At 44.3% G+C, this 12589-nt stretch overlaps 1 protein-coding gene and 1 long non-coding RNA gene across 2 annotated transcripts; both read right to left on the minus strand.

The window, feature by feature from the left end:
• Positions 1-3434: 3434 nt before the first annotated feature.
• LOC311328358 (uncharacterized protein) lies at positions 3435-5298 on the minus strand. The gene is made up of 8 exons (XM_084462339.1): positions 5177-5298; positions 4998-5087; positions 4752-4868; positions 4571-4642; positions 4231-4457; positions 3979-4138; positions 3796-3890; positions 3435-3693 (listed from the first exon to the last, which is right to left on the minus strand). Exons 2-8 carry the CDS (start codon positions 5044-5046, stop codon positions 3568-3570), a joined length of 846 nt encoding a protein of 281 aa, XP_084318465.1. The 5' UTR covers positions 5047-5087; positions 5177-5298; the 3' UTR covers positions 3435-3567.
• Positions 5299-6072: 774 nt separating this feature from the next.
• On the minus strand, positions 6073-7074 carry LOC311328361. Its single transcript, XR_014631213.1, has 3 exons — positions 7025-7074; positions 6242-6359; positions 6073-6145 (listed from the first exon to the last, which is right to left on the minus strand). It is a non-coding gene; the product is annotated as an uncharacterized lncRNA (long non-coding RNA).
• Between the last annotated feature and the right edge of the window lie 5515 nt (positions 7075-12589).

Below are 12589 nucleotides of genomic sequence, written 5' to 3' on the forward strand. Positions count from 1 at the left end.
AATCATCTGTTTGATTGTTATAAGGTGAAGTGAACACAGCGTTACAGTGTAGCCCTATTCCTATAGGTTTTTTTTCAAAGGCCTCCAGATCTGCCCATTACACTAGAACGCATCTACAGATTTCAAGCACCAAAACGTGGCCCCGGACGTATCGAGCTGCCTCTGGGTTCGAGCCTCATTTTGGCCTCGGTATTGTAATTGATAGGCGCAAAGGTAGGAGAAAACTCAGAAAAACGCAGTAGTGTAATCCAGGCCTAAGGCTATGGCTATGGCTTCTCTCCTGTATGAACACACTGGTGTGTCTTTAAGCTTGTTGACTGAGTGAAGTTCTTCCCACACTGGTCACAGTGGTATGGCTTCTCTCCTGTATGAACACACTGGTGGGTCTTTAAGCTTGTTGACTGAGTGAAGTTCTTTCCACACAGGTCACAGTGGTATGGCTTTTCTCCTGTATGAACACGCTGGTGTCTCTTTAACTCTGCTGACGTAGTGAAGTTCTTTCCACACTGGTCACAGTGGTATGGCTTCTCTCCTGTATGAACACGCTGGTGTGTCGTGAGATTTTGCTTTTGAATGAAGTTCTTTCCACACTGGTCACAGTGGTATGGCTTCTCTCCTGTATGAACACGCTGGTGGGTCTTTAACTCTCCTGACGTAGTGAAGTTCTTCCCACACTGGTCACAGTGGTATGGCTTCTCTCCTGTATGAACACGCTGGTGTGTCTTTAACTCTGCTGACGTAGTGAAGTTCTTTCCACATTGGACACAGTGGTATGGCTTTTCTCCTGTATGAACACGCTGGTGTGTCTTTAAGTTTGTTGACGTAGTGAAGTTCTTTCCACACTGGTCACAGTGGTATGGCTTTTCTCCTGTATGAACACGCTGGTGGGTCTTTAAGTTTGCTGACGTAGTGAAGTTCTTTCCACACTGGTCACAGTGGTATGGCTTCTCTCCTGTATGAACACGCAGGTGTGTCTTTAAGTTTCCTGACTTAGGGAAGTTCTTTCCACACTGGTCACAGTGGTATGGCTTCTCTCCTGTATGAACACGCTGGTGTGTCTTTAAATGTACTGACGTAGTGAAGTTCTTTCCACACTGGTCACAGTGGTATGGCTTCTCTCCTGTATGAACACGCTGGTGTGTCCTGAGATTTTCCTTTTGAATGAAGTTCTTTCCACACTGGTCACAGTGGTATGGCTTCTCTCCTGTATGAACACGCTGGTGTGTCGTGAGATTTTCCTTTTGAATGAAGTTCTTTCCACACTGGTCACAGTGGTATGGCTTCTCTCCTGTATGAACACGCTGGTGTGTCGTGAGATTTTGCTTTTGAATGAAGTTCTTTCCACACTGGTCACAGTGGTATGGCTTCTCTCCTGTATGAACACGCTGGTGGGTCTTTAACTCTCCTGACGTAGTGAAGTTCTTCCCACACTGGTCACAGTGGTATGGCTTCTCTCCTGTATGAACACGCTGGTGTGTCTTTAAGTTTCCTGACTCAGTGAAGTTCTTTCCACACTGGTCACAGTGGTATGGCTTCTCTCCTGTATGAACACGCTGGTGTGTCTTTAAATTTCCTGACGTAGTGAAGTTCTTCCCACACTGTTCACAGTGGTATGGTCTTGGCTTGTCTGTGTCTCTCTGTCTCTGGGCGGGAGCTGGGGTGAGGGGGGTGTTGGAGGTGGTGATAGGGAGTGATTGAGAAGAGGAGGAGGAGGAGAGAATCTCTGGTCTGATCTCTCTTTTCCTCAGCAGAGAGACGTAGAGGTTGTCATGGCTCCTCTTGAGGTGCGTGTGGAGGTAGATCTGGGAGGTGTAGGTGAATGGGCACTCAGAGCAGGAGAACACCTGAGTCTGGGACAAGTCTGACATCACTCCTGGGAGAGTGAAAGAGAGAGAGACAAACATTAAAAAGGATTCTCACACCAGTATTACAAGTGCAAATACTGTCTAAAGTGTTTATATGTAGCTAGTGGGGGGGAAAAACACAACGACACCACAACTTCAGATTGAGGACAGGAGAGAGAAACATATGTAAGAGGTTCCTCTGGCTGAGAGAGAGAGTGAAAGCAGGATGATGCATTACATCTTAAATGGTGTTGAGAGACTCGTGTTGATGTATCTGATTGGTGACAGAACATTTCCGCTGAGTTATTAACTATGGCAAATTTTAAACGTTAAAACATGTAAATAAAACATGTAAATAATGTAATGTAATGCATCATCCCCAACATGGGCGGCAGCAGTGAGTAGGCTAAACAAAGGGGAGAGTGCCGAATCGCCGGTAGAAGAAGACAGTCGATGCGCTGTGGATATGATATTTAATGTCGCGTTCCAGGCAACCCGTAACTCGTATTTTTCCTACCTCCTACACGTGAAAATGCTCTGGAATGGCAGTCAAATCCGTAACTTCCCACCCGGCAACTGGGAGTACATCGATCTGTACGAGTTCACGGGTGGGAAGTTACGGGTTTGACTGCCATTCCAGAGCATTTTCACGTGTAGGAGGTAGGAAAAATACGAGTTACGGGTTGCCTGGAAAGTGTACAACTTTGCCTTTTATTTGAAAGGTGGGGCCCTACAAACTGTAGCCACCTCGGAGAAAAACGACTTTCTTTCCAACGATGTTTTTACTTTGGTGAGTAACTAAACGGTTTTGTCTGTAGACTCGGACGAGCGGGCCGACCCTACTAACACACGCAGGTTGCGCAAACGTTCTACATACGGCCGCTATAGGTGACGATTCGTCTGCGCCGCGTGCGGAAGTTACGCGGCCATTTACGGAAACGCGAGATCTGCCGATTAGTAGACGCTACGTAAGAACGACACGTCATTCCGAAGTTGCGGCCGCGTGCAAAGAACGCACGTGATCACGTGGGCAGGAACCTCCGTCATAAACTCACTTGGCTGACACTAGATTTACAGGTATTTATATGACTTGGTCTGCACGTCTTTTTCGCACGGTGCAAATACGGTGCGGCCGCGTGCAAAAAACGTGGGCAGGAACCTCCGTCATAAACTCACCTGGCTGACACTAGATTTACAGGTATTTATACGACTTGGTCTGCACGTCTTTTTCGCACGGTGCAAATATGGTCACTTACTTACTAAACCCTGACCACTGGCTATATTAGCACTTGCAGTACCACTGGCTATATTTAGCATTTACCAGTACAAAAACGAATTAATGCTATATGGGGATATAGCAGCAAGCATTATGATACAAACCAATATAAGACTGAACAGTTTAGAACATTTTATTACACAAAGTACATTACAAATTATAAGTAGGCTATACATATTTACAAGGATGAGGTTTACGGTCTGTCACATTACGCATAGCCAGAAAAGCAAAAAAAAAGCATGTACAAGCTCTGGCTAGCAACCCATTATCTGACAATTGCAAAAGTTCTAAAAACAAAGATGAAACAGTGCGCATTCTGTGGCAGGCAGACCGGGAACAGACCGTTGTATCCCACACAAAAAAGGTTAAAATTTACAAAAACTATTTACAAAAAAGGCATCCATCCTGGCAGGCTGGAAAGGCAGGTTTAGGGAGACGGGCTGGGGGTCACCCACATCTGAATCGAGGGTCTGGGCAGAAGAGGTCATCCTCATCTGAATACTCCACTGTGGTCAGGGCTGGAGCTGCGGTCAGGGGCTGGGCTGGGGAGGTCAGCTGGGCTGGAGCAGATGCCTAAGGACATAATGAAATGGCTGTAAAAGCAAGTCGCATACGTTCATTGGAAGCGTGCCATGTCACTGGATACGAGAAAATTAACTGCCTGACATCACATACCTTTTTGCATCGAGCAGGGGCATGTTTCAGCATCTCCTGCAGCTGGGCAGACACCTCCGTCACAGTGGTGCTTGGCTTACAGGCCATAACTGCACCTTTTAACCAAAAAGGGAATGGTTTCAATGCACATGGCATGAAGCAAAGACAATGTATTATTTTGCGAAAATATGAACAATCCCTTACGTAATATGACATTGTAGAGGGTCATATTCTTCAGAGGCTTCTTCCCCCTCTTCCCATGGACGCTGTAGACACACCACACTCTGTGTATGGCAATGGCTGACAGCACCCGCCAGACCACATCTGGCAGATCTTTGCCGCCAATGGAACTCAGATATCGTGTCTGCAAAACATAAAGACAATCCTTTACTTTTACATTTCCTTAACACTTCTCTGCAAAAATAAGGAACAAAGTTCTGCCTTGAAGTTACTCACCATCTTCCTTTGATGATCCTTGTCCTTCAGCTGCTCCTCCAAGACCAGCAGCTCCTCCTCCGTTTTAGCAGGGTGCAGGTCATCCAGTACTGCTCCCCGATAGCTGTCTGCAGACTCGCCGGACAGTCTCTGCTCCAGTCTCTGCTCCAGCCTCATCATTGTCTGTGCCATCTCCCTCAGACTCTGCATGATGCTGGAGAACTGCTGACACATCATCCTCTGGAAGTCTGGATATTAAACACAGATGTGGCTATAAGTAATTGTACGGTCCCATAATGGATATTCAGCTCAAAGTATATCCCTACATGCAGCATGAAGTAGTTCACAAAATTCAGCGTACCAGCATCTGCAGAGCTTGATGGCAACCCTGCTGGAGCTGTTGGTCTCACAGGCGATGGCATCAGAGAACTACCTGAAAACCAGAGGATAAAGGGATGAGCAGGAAACTATGGTGCTGGCGGCGTAGTGATTCTGGCATAAGGGGAAGAATCAACTCGACATGAGACATGTCAGACCCTGACCTGGTCTAGCCGGGGTGCTAATCGCTGATGCATGCTGCTCGTGCCTGGACGTCTGAAGGGCTGAAGGGCCTGGGCTCACAGCGCCTTGGCTCAAAGGACCCGGGCGATGAACATCTACTGCCGAGTAGTGAGATGTGAGATGAGCGAATTAGTGAACTGAGTACATTAGTCTTCAGACATTCCTGAGTTAACTGTAAGTGTGCAAATATGCATAGACATTTCACCAACACAAACATGCATGGATACCTGCATTGATAACTGGCAGAGCAGGCCTTCCGGCTCTGGCACCTGGCATAGCTGGTCTGGTCTGAGTTCTGCCGACCGGCTGCCTGGGCACTGGAACATATAGTAGAGGTAAATTAGCTCAGATTAGTCAACTCAAGTAGTACTCTTTTGGGACTGTTGAATGCACTTTATTATATTACCTTCGTCACTGGAGTCATAGCGTGTGTTGCGCTGTCTCTTCCTTGTGTCTTGGGAGTTAATCCATTGATGACTGCTGCTCAAACACCTTCGCCAAGGCACTGGCTACTTCATAATGCTCTGTGTGTTCCTCAGCAGACAGAGGTTGTCATGGCTCCTCTTGATGTGCTTGTGGAGGTAGATCTGGGAGGTATAGGAGAATGGGCACTCAGAGCAGGAGAACACCCAAGTCTTGCACAGCAATGAGAGAGACCATTAAAAAGGATTATCTCACCTGTAGTACAAGTTCAAATATAGAGTGATTATACATCATTGTAAATGAGAGCTTACTCTCAATTGATTCACGAGGTTAAATAAAGATTGAATGAATATGTAGCTAGTGGGGGGTTACAACCACACAACTGTGGAGAGAGAATGAGACACTTGGTTCCCTCCTCTACTGGTGTTCATGGCCACACACCTGGAATACTCCAACCCTGATTTAAAGGCATAAAAGTGGGGAACACATTTTTGAGACGGTTCCTAAAACTGGAGGGAAAAAAAACGGGAAAATGATCTTCCCTCTCCTCATCACTCACTTCTGCATGGGGCTGAGCTCTACCCTGTCAGCAGTGGCAATACATGGGATAGCGGCTCAGCACACAGGAGAACTGCACAGAGAGGAAGGAGGAGAGAGAAAACCAACAACAAAAAACGCAAGAAGGGTTAATAACTGAGCGAATCTTGCAAGTTTGCACTACAGGGAAGCAATTGCTCAATTTCCCTGATATTGTGGCGTCACTGGCGTCAGTGATGCGTCTTATGAATCTCACATGTCTACCGCTAACTCAATATCAATATTCCCATTTGTTTATCCCGTCTATGGAAACGTATGTGCATTTGTACTTACGTGTGCCTGCCTATATTGATGATCAGGTGTTTCTCCACCTAAGGGCTGGCCAGACAGAACCATCAGAGACCATTGGGCTGAGCTGAGGAGAGAGCGACATGTTAGAGTGTATGTGTGCATATGTATATGGTGCTCTTCTGTTAATACTCATGAGGGCATTCAACTGAACAAGACTCACAGAGCCTGTGGTGCTGTCCCAGGACTGCCCCTGGCCACGCCTGTCCCCGTCTTAGCGCCTCTTCCTGCCCCGCTCACCTGCTTCTGCTCAGTTCAAACAAGAACTGGGAGGTTGGCAACTGAGAGCATGGGAGGGGAGAGAGGGAGAGAGAGAGAGAGAGAAAGTGGGTGGGTGACCCTCTCCTTGGCTGACATGCACACTCCACAGGACCACGTGCCAAAAGCCAAGATGGCTGCTATAACAAATCCTGCTAGCTAGCCTAGCTCCGTTGTTGGGGCTTCTAGTATTGTTAACGTTAAAATCGGAAAAATGAATGCCTAAAAACAAACACATACTAACGGTGTCGTGGGTTAATGCGAAATCAATGAGTAAGCTAATTATCGCATTTTATTCCAAGCGATGAAACAGTACGAACGTGCAGGAGCTCGCGCAAGCCTGTAATTAGGAAACAATGGCCCACAACAACACTTCATAAAAGTTATAGTGTACACAACTGAAATATTCTCACGTTGCCAAGCCAACATTATAATTTAAGCTACAATTACACAAAAGCGAACGTTTTAACAATAATTGCGAGAGTAATTTTACGTAGGCTACTTAGCTAGCCATGTACAGAAAAAGGCTAATCACGTTAGCTGGCTAGCTAGTTAGCTAACATTGGAAAGAGCATCTGCAGACAAAGAATCATTACAAAAGGGTAGCTTGCACATAACGTTGGTGTTTTATCTGGGACGATACCAAAATACATAGTATGTATGTATACATTGAAATTGAGATACTTACATGATCTGTGTTGTCGACACAGACAGCATGTTGGTCTTTCTCAATCATTTCTGTCTCAAACGGAGCGGAAGTTTAGTTCTTCTTCTTCGCTGGGTTTAGTGGCGGATCGCAAACAACTTTAATGTGCATACCGCCACCTACTGGCACAGAGTGTGTAACTTGTTTGTCTAGTTCTTCAAATGTGTCACTAAGAAAGTAGCCCAATGCCTTGCATTCTACGTTCACTGCTCAGCGTTCATTGCTCACATTTAGGTTGCAAAATTAGGACTTTATTCATAGGCATATTTTTTATCATTATTTTTATTAGGCCTAGACTGCAAATCTTTAGTGTTAATATTAACTGTAAATGAGAAATTACACACAAAGCAGACATGCAGGATTTCTCCTCATTATTACAATTCTGTAACTGTATGACTTCAAAATTTATTTTAAAACCTAAGTAATTTACAAATGTTCTGACCCACTGTGACACATTTCCAATAAAGTCAGATTGGGACTGCGATGTAACCACATTGTCACGTTATTTAATTACATCGTAGTTACGGATTTAAGCAGCAGTGGCGGCTACGTTCCCTTACAGTGTCCTTGAGGACGGCTATTTTGGTTATTTTGCGACTGAAAAGGCAAGTGTCAGCTCGGTGTCAGCTAGGTCCGCTGCTGGTGACGTCGCAAAGTTACCACAATTACACCAATGTGTCCCGTCAGTTTTACGTACTGTGTTAGTAGGGGAGGAAGCGCATTCATAGATAAATTGCATTGAGAGTAGGGCGTTATCTGTAGGATATCACCCTGGACCAGATATATATACGGCCATGCTCTCCACTTATCACCAGCGAATAAAAGAAGTGAACGCACGCAGCAACGACCAGCCACAGCGAAATTCAATGAATACAACAGTAACCCTCTCCTAGACTCAAATTCAAAAACAGTCGTCTAACCCTCCCTTGGACATTAGAAGTTCACTTCCTGAACCGAAGCCCCAAACGGCTGCGCTCTAATCTTTCAAAAATAGAAAATAACATACAACTTACCGAATTGAGGATTGTCGTAGCCTACAGTGAAAGGCTAGTGAGTAGGTTGTGATGGAAACGTTTGTTTACTCAAATAAGAATAAAGAGATCGTCTCTTGTTTTCTTCAGATGGATAAAAAAAATCTTTGCAATGTGGAATCTTTACAGGCGTGACCAACAGTGTTCGACAGTGAAAAGTTCCCAAGGTAGAGAGAGAGACAAATTACGAACACAATTTATACACATTCTAGTCGTGACTGCTAGTCTTTTCAATGCTCTTAACCAATCGGTGAAAGCCGGGAACAATGACGCGTTTCACTGTTCAGATCCGGTCTAGAGCCCGCCTCCTGAGACCAGAAACTACCTGACGCCATCTTCTGGATATGTAATTGTAATATCTTGCACTATATTACATAATCAGGGTCGGACAGCGGGGTAACCATTTACTGACGTTTACTGATATACTTTGGAGAAGTGCATTACAGGGCATGGCCATCACTGACTAACTAACACTGCACTGCTATATCTACCTAGGTGATTAACAAGTAGTAGTGCTTAGGTGAACCTCTGTTGCCACCTACTGGACATTGTTAAGAACACATAACCCAACCATAGCATATAGTACAGTAATGGTAGTGACCAGTTCTGACATTACTATGACATTATTATTCTGACATGCATTATGAGTGACCCCTTCATTTATTTGAGGTCTTATATGAATGTCCAGTGCTGACCATGTTCCTCCTTGTTTTAAAAAGATAAAAAGGCGCCGTCTCCTCTTGTTCTTTAGTCCTGGATCTGGATCAGGGCTACTTCTTTCCATTCATTTGAATATGAGAGGTGTGAACACAAGACTACTGATGACCACTTCAACCAGACAATACGTAAGCTAGATGGTTCCCAGGTGTGAATGTGTCTGCTCTCCATCTTCAGCGCTATTGAAAACCTGAATTCATCCTCATTCTCATTATAAGTGCTAATGGTCTAAATCACCAGCAACTGAAACTCACTTCTCAGGTCAGTCTTGCGGTCGCACCTCTCATATTCAAATGAATGGAATGGAAAGAACAAGTAGCCCTGGTCCAGGACTAAAGAACAAGAGGAGACGGCGCCTTTTTAAAACAAGGAGGAACATGGTCAGCACTGGACATTCATATAAGACCTCAAATAAATAAAGGGGTCACGCATAATGCATGTCAGGATAATAATGTCATGGTTAAGTCAGAACTGGTCACTACCATTACATATCCAGTAGAGGGCGTCGTGTACCTAATGTTGAAGCGGCATCTTTCCTGTCTCAGGAGGCGGGCTCTAGACAGGATCTGAACAGATTGGGCCTCAGTCATCAAAACTTTGATTATAGCTTTAGGAGAGCATAATCAATCTTTCGAGAGATAAAAGCAATGGATTAAAATTGATTTAATAAGGATTTGTACCTATTATTATTTCTCTGACTCAATCTCTGCAGCCCATAGATGACATGTTCTATAAGGTGTGTTAGGGTACTTGTTTTCCAAAGTATGCTAAAATGAGCACTTGGGGCGGGTAAAAGGATCCATGAACCGTTTTCATTTGCGTTTATGGTCTTCTAACGTTAGACTAGTCAAGATCCTGCAGTAGCCTATTCATATCTACCTGGTTAGCTTTCTATCTGATGTTGGCTAGCTAATGTTAGCTGGTGGTGTTATTAGCAAGATGGCTGGATGTGGACCTGATCCAGGGCTCTTGTTCTTGTGCATTCCATTCATTTCAATATGAGAGATGTGAACGGCCTATTGGTGGTATTTGGCGCAGCTGCACAGCATCATGACCTCATTTTCATTGATGAAGCTGGATTCAATCTATCTAAAACCAGGCGTCAGGGCCCAGATGTTACAGGACAAAGAGCTGTTGTGAATGTCCCTGGGCAGCGTGGGGGAAATATCACCTTGTGTTCCTTGAAGAAGAATCAGTGTTTTGTGGTGTGTGGAAGCAGGTCTGTGAGCTTCAAGTATGTTAAGTTGGGGAGGGTTAGCTTCCACTAGCCCAGAGAGATAAGGAGGAGGAGGTCTTAAGATGAGGTCAGATGAAGTATAAGACTCATTGTTTTCTGACCACAAATTTGTACTCTGATGTCCCTGCTCTGGAGATCAGACATACCTTGTGAGCTCACAATAAAATCATTTAAACATGCCATGGTTTATGGAATATAATTACTAGATTGATCATCACCCTGCAAAAACCTAGATATGGCCTTTGAGGGCTGAAAACATTTTCAAGAGGTTCCTACGTCTGCAAGGAGTTGTCCATCACCATGCCACCCTAGGTCCATCCAGTACTGCACACATGATCACGTTCTGAGGGGGCGGCAGCAGCTCAGGAGGTAGAGTAGCCGTCTGGGAGCCTCCAGTTCAATTCCAGCTATCTGCTCTGCTTCGTTGACATGTTCTTGAGAAAGACACTAATTTATCCCAAAGAGCACGCTAATACCAGCTGGCCACCATTGGTGAGTGAATGGATGAATGAGAGAAGCCATTGTAAAGCTCTTTGAATAAAAGCGCTATATAAGTGCAGTCCACTCACCATGAGATATCTGGTGCTCTATATAATGCAGTTGTCCAGGACGGAGCAGAGCAGCCCAGGTTTGTTGTCATGTGGGATCATGTTAGTCTCCACCGGGCTGCTCTGGTCTGGGACTGGTTCACCAACCACCATACATAACTTCACAGGTGGATACACCGTTACCCCCTTACTCCCCATTTCTCAGTCCCATTGAGGAATTATTTTCAGCTTGGCATTGGAAGGTTTATGAACACCAACCATATACCTGCATGACTCTCCCTGGGAGCAATGGAAGAGGCATGCAGAGACACTGAGGGGGGGTCAGTCCAGGGTTGGATACTGAGGGGGGGTCAGTCCAGGATTGGATACTGAGGGGGGGTCAGTCCAGGGTTAGATACTGAGGGGGGGTCAGTCCAGGGATGGATACTGAGGGGGGGTCAGTCCAGGGTTAGATACTGAGGGGGGTCAGTCCAGGGTTGGATACTGAGGGGGGTCAGTCCAGGGTGGGATACTGAGGGGGGGTCAGTCCAGGGTTGGATGCTGAGGGGGGGTCAGTCCAGGGTTGGATACTGAGGAGGGGTCAGTCCAGGGTGGGATACTGAGGCAGGCACACAAATGAACACACTCTCTACAGTACCTCTCTCAGGTTACACAATGTTTACTAAAAAGGTTAATGTAAAAAAACAACATTCTGAAAAGTTTAAAATGCAGCTGTCCAGCCATCCAACCAAAGCAATCAGTCACAACAAATACATTTCCATCCCAGTTTGTGTTCCATGTCTGCTGCGCATCCACTGCTTTTAAAACAAACTCAAATCCAAAAAGATAGCCTACTTATTCCAATCTCTAATTGTAATCTCAATCTGCGCTGCTGTGATAACAATATTATAGCCTACCATTACTACTGTTCATCTTATTATTTATTAATGTATGTTCTAAGAGATACAGTTGTAAACCATGAACTCAACCAGGTATATTGGAATTAATTTAAACAGTCCCTTTGCAATCACCATCTCATCTACTTTGTGTTGCAGTACTTTTTGTTTTATTCTTTCATGTTTTAAGAGCACAATCGACTTTGACCAAGAGGTCAAAATTAAGTCCATCCATTCATCCAACGTTGTCCTGGAGCGCAGCATTCCATAGGCCTATAGGATAAGGCCTGCCGTATTATTCAGTTCACCAAGGATCTTCCTAAAGTTCCTCTTTTCATTTTCTCCAGTAATCCAAACTCCATATCCAATTCCTATTTTGATCATTGGCTCACACCCAAATAAACCAATTGCTTGTAGAATGATTACAGATCTGATTTCAGAATATTATTCCAGATTAAACTGTATAACATATTTGAGGGGTTCTTTTGCAAAAGCAAACATCTCCTTTGACTGGCCTAATAGGTACCCTAAATCATGTTTGCCCAAATCTGTGGTGCAGTTTAAAATAGTAGGCTTATTCATCTCTTGATGGTGATGTTTTAGAACGACACCATGAGGGACAGACAGTTGGCATATTCGTAAAAACATTCACATACCCTGATAGTTAATCAGGGTATAGTTAATAGTTAATTATTATTATCAAGTCTCATCATAATACGGGAGATATCATGAGGGAATGGATGAAGGACTTAAAACTAAATGATTGTAAGGACTATATATCGGAACATTTGGACTGTATTTGAGTATTGAATAGAGATATTATTGAAAAAGAAACACAAAAGACTGAGCTGGGGAGCCTTCCCACACGTATAGCGGCATATCTCTATATATCTTATATAGCTATAGCTCAATAAAAATGTTGTAACTTTTTGCTAGTTACTTTTCTTTGAACAAGAGAATATTATTATTTGAGATGTGTATTCTTATGTAGGTTATGATTTGAATTGTCTACTTTTTTGGGGGAACATGTAAACATGGAATACAGTGAAATTCCTCCTAAGATATTGTCCGCATGTCTGATTAACTATAGTATACAATAATATGTAGCTCAAACTCGTAAATCATCTGTTTGATTGTTA

The sequence above is a fragment of the Borostomias antarcticus genome (genome assembly GCF_949987555.1).
Source record: "Borostomias antarcticus genome assembly, contig: scaffold_76, whole genome shotgun sequence".
Taxonomy (NCBI): domain Eukaryota; kingdom Metazoa; phylum Chordata; class Actinopteri; order Stomiiformes; family Stomiidae; genus Borostomias; species Borostomias antarcticus.